General features: G+C 45.5%; 2 protein-coding genes across 2 annotated transcripts; both read right to left on the reverse strand.

Annotated features, from left to right (window-relative positions):
* Nucleotides 1-595: 595 nt before the first annotated feature.
* On the reverse strand, nt 596-2,791 carry LOC117839962 (glycosyltransferase BC10). The gene is made up of 2 exons (XM_034720409.2): nt 2,015-2,791; nt 596-1,456 (listed from the first exon to the last, which is right to left on the reverse strand). The coding sequence occupies exons 1-2, from the start codon at nt 2,540-2,542 to the stop codon at nt 806-808; spliced, it is 1,179 nt and encodes a 392-aa protein (XP_034576300.1). The 5' UTR covers nt 2,543-2,791; the 3' UTR covers nt 596-805.
* A 2,249-nt stretch (nt 2,792-5,040) lies between these two features.
* On the reverse strand, nt 5,041-7,618 carry LOC117840121 (glycosyltransferase BC10). Its single transcript, XM_034720581.2, has 2 exons — nt 6,867-7,618; nt 5,041-5,881 (listed from the first exon to the last, which is right to left on the reverse strand). Exons 1-2 carry the CDS (start codon nt 7,392-7,394, stop codon nt 5,240-5,242), a joined length of 1,170 nt encoding a protein of 389 aa, XP_034576472.1. The 5' UTR covers nt 7,395-7,618; the 3' UTR covers nt 5,041-5,239.
* Between the last annotated feature and the right edge of the window lie 3,353 nt (nt 7,619-10,971).

Raw genomic sequence — 10,971 nt, forward strand, 5'->3', positions numbered from 1 at the left:
CCAGGTTGACAAATGACAAGCATCATCGAGAAAGATTGTTGCCATATGAATCTGTAGTACTAGCACCAAAGAAATCAAATTAATCTTAGGCCTTGTTAATTTTTTGTAATGTGTAGGAATGGTTGATCACTCATATGAATCTGTAGTACTAGCAACGGAGCCACCGCACATACGCGGACGTGCTTATCCTGCTCCGAGGGCTAGACGTGCTTATCCTTATATCTTTGTTCCCACCACCATAGATTGACAATGTGCCAGCCTGTTCGCTTCAGCTTATTCAGTCGGCTTATCAGCCACCGAACAGTATTTTCCTCTCACAACAAATCAGCCGTTTCAGCTTTTCAACCGGCTTATAAGCTGAAGCGAACAGAGGTGCTAAACCCATAAAACTTTTCTATATGCAACAAAGTGGTCCAACCAGCTGCAGCCCAATGGCTTCCACGCAGCAGCACGAAATGTGCCAAATGTTCCAACAGCGGGCAGCCATTTTTTGTGTTACTCTTCCTTTTTGTTTCTACTATATGATAAAACTTGCGGCAAATCTCTTACCGTCCTTTCCCAAAAAACAATATAGCCTTCCAATGAACAAAAAAAATTCAGGGTCATAATAATCCTAGTCTCTTGTGATCCATTGATTATCAGTTCATCGTACAGATAAAAGTTCGTGTAAAATAATCAGGTGGAGGTGGTCAGGGTTCATGGTTTCGTCAATTCGTCCACCGAAAATCTCCACAAATGTAATGATCCACAGTAATCTAATCAAAAAAAATTATAGGATGCACTGGTTACAACATATAAAACGATATTAACCAAAACCGAGCACGGTGGGTGCTAATTCTAACAATGGCTCCAATGCACTTGGTGCAAACTTCCGAGCAAACAAGTGGCACATCGTTGAGTTCTGGTTATTGTACATACAAGTCTCACCCCCTCGAATTCCCCTCAAGAACTCCTCCGTGATATCACCTCTACCAAACGTTGCCGGATGTGCTGCGTGTGGACCGCCTCTGGACCAATCCACCCAGGTAACCGTCCTGTTGGCCAGGCTATGAGTGGCTTCAATCGTGAGCATCGTCTGGATATAGTGCTCGTCAGCATAGCAGCCAGGCCTGCAGAACTTCTTGAACTTTGGGTAATACAACGTGTCCCTGACAATCGCAATGGCAAGTTCTCTGTCGACCTCAAACCACTGCCAGCCCTTGCGCCATTGTTCAAGATAAACTTCGGGCGCCATGTTTAAATTATATCGCCCTCGTCCATCTCTTCCAGGATCATCGATCGACATGACAAAGCTTTGGCTTGAATTCTGGAAGTATTGGTAGGTTGTGTTGAAATCAAATAGAGGAATGCACGACTCGGACACTAGCACAAACCATTCGTTGGATATGTCCAGCAAAGCATTGGCAAGCAGGCGTCTCTCAGCGTCACACATTGTCATCTGACCCCATTCCACAACCTGTAATCAGCGAACGTTATTTCAAACAGATATTCCAGCAGGGTATCTCCATACAAGAAACAAGCAACAGAAATAAATAACTTCTCCAGTTGATCAAATAATAGTATGGGCATGGCAATGAGAGAGAGACACATGCTTGTTCAACGTTCATATGATCTGCATCTTGTCCACATCAAAGTTGTACAATTTTTAAGATAAATACATTATTGTAACATCAAAGTAGTACAATACTACAATTACAATCAGTAAATGAGTAACTATGAACAAATTAGTGATCTACCATTCTAGTTATGTTCTTCCAGTTCTTAATTTGACACCCCTGCATGATAGGAATGTAGCAACCTCTATATATGAGGTTGAAATCACATTTTTCTCCATGGAATTGACTGGTGCATTACTCACGGCTTCCTTACTTGTAGTAAGTACTCCGCCATGTATATTCAGTGTGTATGAATACTTTCCTAATCAGAAATGCTCCTTGAATCCAGAATAAATAGGTTGGGGATTTGGCGCCATCCTGGCGCTAGATTGGCTGATTGGGGGAGGCGACGAGCTAACCTTGCTGGGGATTTGGCGGTGGTAGAAGACGGAGTCGGAGGTGAAGTTGGCCCGGTACACAGGCATCGTGTGGACGTAGATGGAGTAGCGCCCCTCGTTCCCCCGGAAGAAGCGCTCCCAGAGCGGCGCCAGCGGCAGCGGGCCGTGCGCGAGGAACATGAAGGCCACCTTGGGCACGCGCCGGAACGGGTACCCGCGGTGGCCGCGCGCCCGCGGAGCGGACGACGCGAGCCAGAGCAGCTCCTCGTCTGTCATGGCGTGCCGCGCGCGGGCGGGTGGTCGGATCCACCGTTCCAGCTCCATCCCCTCCCCTTCCTCAGGCGCCGCCACGCACGGCCGGAACAGGGCGGGCGCGGCCGCCGCCACCGCCTCGGAGTGCCGCGCCAGGAACAGCCCGAACGCGGACAGCCCCACCCCGACGCCGAGCAGCAGGAACCCCAGGGACAGCCTGAGCAACCCCGCCGGGAACACCCTGCGCTGCTCCTGCGCCGGCGCCGCGGGCAGGGCAGCCTGCTTCGCGTCCTCCATGGATTCCACCCGCGCCTGCGTCGCGGCGGTGCCCGGCTGGGATTTCTCTCAAACGCCGTGGAGTGGAACTGATCCCCCCCACGTATTTGAGCGCGAGCGTCGCATGTCTCCGCGCGACGCGGATCAGGGGCGCACCACATCTACACGTTCGAGCTCTGGCCTTCTGGGGGGTTGCGGCGGCGCGGTTGGGGTGGCGCGAACCTCGAAGCGGGCGGTGGTGGGGTTTGATTTGAGCGGGTGGCGCTTGGCGGCATGCTCTCGTCAACGGAGGTGGCGCAGTCAGATGGACCCGGTGTACGAAAGCCATGAAGGGGGGCGGCAGGCATTGGTAAACATTGGCTTCGGCTGTGTGTGGACCGATTCCATGGCATTTTTCCTGTAACACCATCAGACTATTTCAAGGACACGTAGAGCCTGGTCGGCTGGATGGCTGGTCCTATGCGTCATTGGCACAGACCGGTGGTAAGACTATGAACCTCAAATGGTGATAAAGTTCAGGTTGGGTGAAGTTGTGAAGACAGCCGAGAGCTATGAGTTCTTGCCCTAGTTGGTTGATTAGCATATTTGTTTTATTATTAACGAGGTCAAACCATCGTTGAATAATGTCACGTAGAATATGCATATTACTAATTTTCTTTGATTACACAAGTGCACATTACCCACACACCACTATACTACGCTAAGTCACGCACCTGTTGTTCAAAGCCTTGTGTGTTGTGTCCTTGCGTGATCTATATACTCCGATCCCTTTTATCTATATATGAGGCATCTTATTTTTTAGCGTATAATTACTACTCCCTCCATCCCAAATTATAAATCATTCCAAGAATCTTGGAGAGTCAAAGTATCTCAAGTTTGACCAAATTTATATGATAATATAATAACATTTATGATGTCAACTAAGTATCGTTAGGATCTTCATCAATTATATTTTCATAATATATCTATTTGATATCATGAATCTTTATAATTTTCTCTATAATTTTGGTCAAACTTGAGATGTTTTGACTCTCCAAGATTCTTGGAATGACTTATAATTTGGAACGGAGGGAGTATTAGATTCTTATTTGTAAATACACTTTCAGATGGTGTCCATAAACAATGTGAAGCAAAGATATTTTTTCGGTTAATGCGTAATTTTGGATACTTCACCGAGCCAAACCCTTTTCCTAACCGTGTACTAGGCTAATTGAAACCTTTGCGCTCATCTGACCTTTCTATACTCGGGGAACTTGCTAGCAGCTTAGCTAAAATTAGCAACTTGCCTTATGGACTAGTACTTCCGGTTTAAATAATTAAACCTCAATGCTTACGTTGCTAGACTAAAATATCATGCCGAACCTCCGGTTTCGTCCCTCGGGGGATGTTTAGATCCTTGGGCTAAACTTTAGTTCCTGTCACATCGAATATTTAGATACTAATTAGGGGTATTAAATATAGATTATTTACAAAACCCATTGCACAGATGGAGGCTAAACGGTGAGACAAATCTATTAAGCCTAATTAATCCATGATTTCACAATGTGTTGCTAAAGTAACCATTTGCTACTGATGGATTAATTAGGCTTAATAAATTCGTCTCGCCATTTAGCCTCCACATGTGTAATTAGTTTTATAGTTAACTCATATTTAGTCCTCCTAATTAGCTTCCGAATATTCGATGTGACACGGACTAAACTTTAGCTTCAGGATCCAAACACCCCCTAAGTCTCAATCACTCAAAGTCTACATTGGTTACTCGGGACTTGTGAGATGATTTTTTTTTAGGAAAGACTTGCGAGATGATCTAGCCATTTTTCTTATTCAATTTGCAATGATGGGCTGCCGAGGAAAAATAATTGAAAGAAGACCGGAGGATCCTGATGTGGTCTTCTTTCAGTTCAAAACCAGAGAATCAGGATCACACCTATCAAGTGCATACATGCCTTGAAACACAGTTACACAGCCTTTCGTGATTCTCTACCGTCAGGAATGGTTGCAGTGGATGCTAGCTCGGTGAGAAGGCACCTCCTGATCTTTAAAAAAAAAAACAAACGAAACGAAGACACCTCCTGCTATTTACATTCCTCTGAATCAAGGTGGCCATTTGCTGCAGACGTTTGCCCCCCTGACTGATGAAAGGATGAAAGCGATTGGCCTTCTTATTGGATAGAGTATAACAGTTTCCCTTGGGGCTAAGCCATTGGACACTGCTGAAAACTAGATATCAGGATATGTAGTCCTCAGTGAGCAATGCCAACGAAGAGGTCACAGTTTTTGCATGACGGCGACAAACAGAAAGACCATCTCCAGTATAGCTTCGATTTTGGGCCAGGTTCACTCCAACAGTCCTACTGTTACATCGTTCTATTCACTGCTTCAACAATTTTTTTTTGGGGCTCAGACTTGCATGTGACGTGGCATGCCAAATTTCCATCTTTAACTCTATTTTTGCGCCCAAAAATTACAGTACATTATCTTCCAATAAACCAAGAGATGCACGGTAGTAATAACAATCCTAGAGAAAAAATAGAAACTTCCGATCCATTGTCAGTTTATACTGTACAAAACAATACAAGTTTGTGTATAATAATCAGTGGAGGCGGGCACCCTGCGTGTTTACATCCATCAATCTAAGCCCGTGTCTCCACGCTGTAATCCTACACTGATCTAATATCAAAATTACAGGCAACACCTCTTCAAGCATACATCAAGTCATCAACCAAAACCGAGCACAGTGGGCGCTAGCTCTAACAATGGCTCCAATGCGCTTGGAGAAAACTTCCGCGCAAACAAGAAGCACATTGTGGAGTTCTGGTTATTGTATAGACAGGTCCGCCCCTCTCGGACTCTCCTCAGGAATTCCTCTGAGATATCACCCCTGCCAAACGTGGCTGGATGTGCACCACCTCTCGACCAATCCACCCAAGTAACACTTCTGTTAGCCAGGCTGTGCGGAGCTTCAATAGTCAGCATTGTAGGGAAATAGTGTTCATCGACATAACAATGGGGCCTGCAGAACTCCTTGAATTTCGGGTAATAGACCGTGTCTTTGACGATTGCAACAGCAAGTTCTCTGTCTACTTCAAACCATTGAGAGCCTTTGCGCCATTGGTCAAGTTCAACCTCAGGGGTCATGTTCCAGTTGTATCTTCCCCGTCCATATGGTCCAGGGTCATCAAATGCCATGAGAAAGCTTTGGCTTGAGTTCTGGAAGTATTTGTATGTTGTGTTGAAATCAAATATAGGAATGCAGGACTCGGACACAAGCACAAACCACTCGTTGGATATATCCAGCAAAGCATTGGCCAGTAGACGTCTCTCAGCATCACACATGGTCATCTGACCCCATTCTGCGACCTGTGATCAGAACACAAATCAAACAAATACGTCAGGGTATCTCAATACCAGGGAAACATAAGAAAATAACCATCCAAATGATCAAATGATACTACACACGACTATCATGTATAAGTTGGTTTGTATGGCTTACAGCATCTACCATCACAGTACTAGAATATCAATCCGTCAATAGCTGTGAGGCCAGCAAGAAACATCTATGTGCAGTGGTTTTCACACAGTTAATCAAGGTGTGTGCTCCACTTGGTCTGGAAAACACACGCCCTCCATGACCCAATGCAATATCACAATAATGGTCGGTCTTCCCAAAAAACAAAACCACACAACCTTCCCAATGGCAGTAGTTACTAGTCAGTGTTCTGTAATGAGTTGGTGCCCATCTCACTTTAAACGCAAATGTGCAGTGATGACAGAAAAGAGCAATCCAATCTGTGAACTCTTTGAGTACTGGTAAGGTGTAGAACTGTACATGCAGAATCAGCTGAAAAAGGTTTCCTTTGAATTAGGTCCAGCAATATGATTTGGCAGCGCTGCTAATCAGCTTCAAATCACAAAATTCAACCTCGTAGCCAAAACATCTGTTTGGATTTGATCGACTTCTTTCAGTTCAATTTCAATCATTGAACCAAGCACCCAAAATTTGCATTGTCCGGGGACACAGTAAACACATAAGGATCAAGCTGTATCCTCTCCACAGTATTCTTAAGTCATCATTTAAAGCTTCCTTGCAGTAATTCTCCATATAGTAAGACTCATTATCAATGTTTGAAATGAATATATTAAAGTACAGGGAAGTAGGTTCTCAGTAACCAACTTGCCAAATCACGTGCAAAATCGTTGAGTTTACAGTACAGGTCAATGTACAAACATGGCACTAATGGGCATTTGTTGTCAAAGTGTCAATCAGACTAGATCGGTATAGGTAAGCGAAGCTACCTCCAACTGTCTGGCCAAGTGAAGTAAAGCAAGAGGGAGGTGAGCTAACCTTACTGGGGATTTGGCGACGGTAGAAGACGGATTCGGAGGTGAAATTGGCGTGGTAGGATGGCAACGCGTGCACGTAGATGGAGTAGCGCCCCTCGTGCCCGCGGAAGAACCGCTCCCAGAGCGGCGCCAGCGGCAACGGGCCTCGCGTGAGAAACATGAAGGCCACCTTGGGCACGCGGCGGAACGGGTACCCGCGCAGCCGCGGCGCGAACGACGCGCGCCAGAGCAGCTCCTCGTCCGTCATCGCGTGCTCCACGCGCGCTGGGGGCCGCGTCCACCGCTCCAGCCCCTCGGGCTCCTCCTCCGCGGCGGAGGCGCCCAGGCACGGCCGGAACAGCGCGGGCGCCGCCGCCGCCACGGCGTGCCGCGCCATGTACATGCCGGCGGCGGACAGCCCCACGCCCAGCAGCAAGAAGCCCAGGAACACCTTGAGCATCCCTGTTGGCACCACCCTCCCCTGCCCCGCCGCCGCGGCCGCCTGCCGCGCCTCTTTCATGTCCTCCATGGACGCCACCCGCGCCTGCATCGCGGCGCCTGCGATTCGCGACTAGGATCTCGCCTCGGTGGAGTCTCCCAGATTTGAGCTCGAGTCTGGCATATCTCCAGCACGACGCCGGATCGAGCGCGCCAAATCGAGGGGCGGCACGTACCAGATCTGGGCGGCCTGGCGGTGGTTGGGGGTGGTGCGAACTGCGAAGCGGGCGGCGCAGCTGGTGGTGGTGTGGGGTGGAGTGGTGGGGGTGCCTCGGGGGACGTGTAGCGTCACGGGTGTGCTCACCTTGCAACAGTGGAGATGCGGTCGGATGGACCGATGGACCTGGTTTACAAAAGCCGTGAGGGATCTATAGGTTTGTCGAGTTCGCGTGTGGAGGGCTGTATGTGTGAACCGGGTTCGTGGATACCGCGTGAGATGGGGATTTCTCTAGATTTCGTGCTTTGTCCTGGATCGTTGATTCCGGACTTCCGGTGGTGCTGGCTTATTTTCTTTATCAGACATGTTCTACTTCTACCTAGTTGGTCAACCCGTAAACGTGGGGCCTGGGTAGCATGACATATTCTACTAAAAAAAATTCCAATGTTTTTGAATCTCGAGTTTGATGTATGTTTGATTTTTAAACGTAACTAAGTCTTACGCTCTGCAATTTTGAAATTTCAAAAGTTATCTAAAATACAACCCTAACCTAAAAGGTTAAATGCTTGATGATTATCAGAGACAAGTCACAATTTGAGAACCAACAATTTATTTTTATGTTATAGTCAAATCAAACAAAACTATCTTAAGTTTTGGTTAGGTCTATAAAGCAAACATTTTAATAGTTTGCGGTTGTGGACCAAATGAATTTATCATTTGAGTTAGGAAAGAAACCATTATAGTGCATGCATGTTTTTTACGCATGTTTCCGAAACATGAGAAATAAAAATAAAGTTTGGCACAGTAAACATAGAAGTCCAAATTAGTCAACCAACTTTAGTTTTAATAAATTGACCACTATTTAATGCATTAATCATATTGTAACATCTAGCTATATAGGAAGTGACTGGTTAGGTGCACAAGCATAAAATCACATTTTTGGCTCAAAAGCATAAAACCACATTGTGTTCGTGCATAATCTTTTGAGTTTTGCCAAGCCAAATATATGCGAGATTCTTATCAGGGCTAGACTTGAGCAAAATGCGGGCCGGATCGGGATTGGGTCAGGCCGGCAAAAAGCTCGGAATGGATCGGGGCTAAAAAACGTGATCATGCCCACGAGCAGCTTTCAGACCGGTCATTTCGGGATTTTTTTCAAGTCGAACTGGACCACCCACTCTTTTTATTGAAAAATCAACAGCAACAATATAGCCTTTCAGTCCCAAATAAGTTAGAGTAGGTTAGAGTTGAAACCCAACAAAAGCCAGAAAACAGGATTCGGGCAAAAAAATATGAATAGCTGTTTTCCAAGTACTCATATCCAGGGCTAAATCTTTGGGTATATTCCATCCTTTCAAATCTCCTTTTATTGTCTCTTCCCATGTCAATTTTGATCTTCCTCTGGCTCTCTTCACATTACTCCATTTATTGCCTTTTCATATGTCAATTTTAGTCTTCCTCTGCCTCTCTTCATATTACTGTCACGCCTTAGGTTCCACTACGCATTAGTGCCTTCGGAGGCTTTCATTGAACATGTCCAAACCATCTCAGCCGGTGTTGAATAAGCTTTTCTTCAATTGGTGCTACCCCTGACCTATCACGTATATCCTCATTTCAGACTCGATCCCTTCTCGTATGACCACAAATCCAACGCAACATACGTATTTCCGCAGCACTTATCTGCTGGACATGTCGTCTTTTTGTAGGCCAACATTCTGCACCATACAACATTGCAGGTCTAAATCGCCATCCTATAAAACTTGCCTTTTAGCTTCAACGGTACCCTCTTGTCATATAAAATTCCTAATGCTTGGTGCCACTCCATCCACCACGCTTTGATTTTATGACTAACATCCTCATCAATATCCCCAGCTCGTTGTAGCATTGATCCCAAATATCGAAATGTATCCTTCTTGGGCACTACTTGGCTTTCTAAACTGACATCTCCCTCCTCATGTGTAGTAGTGTTAAAGTCACATCTCATATATTCAGTTTTAATTCTGCCGAGTCTAAAACCTTTTGACTTTAGGATCTCCCGCCACAACTCCAGTTTCCTATTTACTCCTGCTCGACTTTCATCAACTAGCACTACATCATCCGCGAAGAGCATACACCAAGGGATATCCACTTAAATGTCCCTTGTTACCTCATCCATCACCAAGGCAATAGATAAGGGCTCAAAGCAGACCCTTGATGAAGTCCTATTATAATCGGAAAGTCATATGTGTCCCCATCACTTGTTCGGACTCTAGTAACAACATTGTTGTACATGTCCTTAATAAGTCCAACGTATTTCATTGGGATTTTATGTTTGTCCATAACATTCCTTGGTATTTTGTCATACGCCTTCTTCAAGTTAATGAAAATCATGTGTAGGTCTTTCTTTTTCTCCCTATACCGCTCCATAACTTGTCTTATTAAGAAAATAGCTTCCATAGTTGATCTTCCAAGCATGAAACCAATTTGGTTCATAGAGGCTCATGTTATCCTTCTCAAACGATGCTCGATAACTCTCTCCCATAGCTTCATAGTATAGCTCATCAACTTAATTCCTTAGTAATTAGTACAACTTTTAATATCTCCCTTATTCTTATATATTGGTACCGATATACTTCTCCTCTACTCTTCCGGCATCTTGTACCGATATATCTCCCTATTCTTGTACATGTTGTTTGCGTCCTCTCCATCCTTCCAAGGGTCCTCTTTAATTACCCTTTCCTTGAAGATCTCTAACGTCTCCTCTTTCAGTTTCCACCACTTTATTCTTGCAATATTGTCTTGTTTATCTTTGCGTGCGCGCATATGAAAATGAAAGTCCGCCACCACAAGCTTATGTTGAGAAACAACACATTCCCCTGATAGCACCTTGCAATCGAAGCATGTCCATTTATCCTCTCTTTTTGTAAGGATAAAGTCAATATGGCTATGTTGGATTTATAAGCCTGACCGTCCACCAGGGAGTTACCCAAGTGGTTGATTTGTAGGTGAGGGCAGTTGCAAAACCAAGAACTCGAAGGTAATCGCGAGAATACGAATGACACAAGGATTTGTATTTTAGACAGGTTTGGGCCTCAAGAGAGTATTGTATTGCTGGTTTATGATTCGATTGCCCTGGGGAGGCTCCCTTGGCCGCCTTATATAGGCTGACGACTTAGAGTTACAAGTCGTTTGAATCTGATCTACTTGGTTATTACATGGAAAGTAATCTGAGTCGGACTATAACACGTATCCTGCAAATATCCGAGCAGATCTGGTCTATCTTGTTGCCTTGATGTGTACTCCAAGTAACTTCATGTTTTCGGCCCGCACGCCCTGGTCGGGCGGGCCCACTTATCAGGTCCAGCCAGTATCCTGGTCGGTGGGGACCCATGGGGTACCCATCCCCCAGGCTATAGTGTTGGCCACTACTAAAAGTCACTAAATGGGACCGTCTTTTCCTAAAGAAAACGTTCGCTATCATCAATTCTTTCAT

The sequence above is a fragment of the Setaria viridis genome, chromosome 9 (assembly GCF_005286985.2).
Source record: "Setaria viridis chromosome 9, Setaria_viridis_v4.0, whole genome shotgun sequence".
Classification (NCBI taxonomy): Eukaryota; Viridiplantae; Streptophyta; class Magnoliopsida; order Poales; family Poaceae; genus Setaria; species Setaria viridis.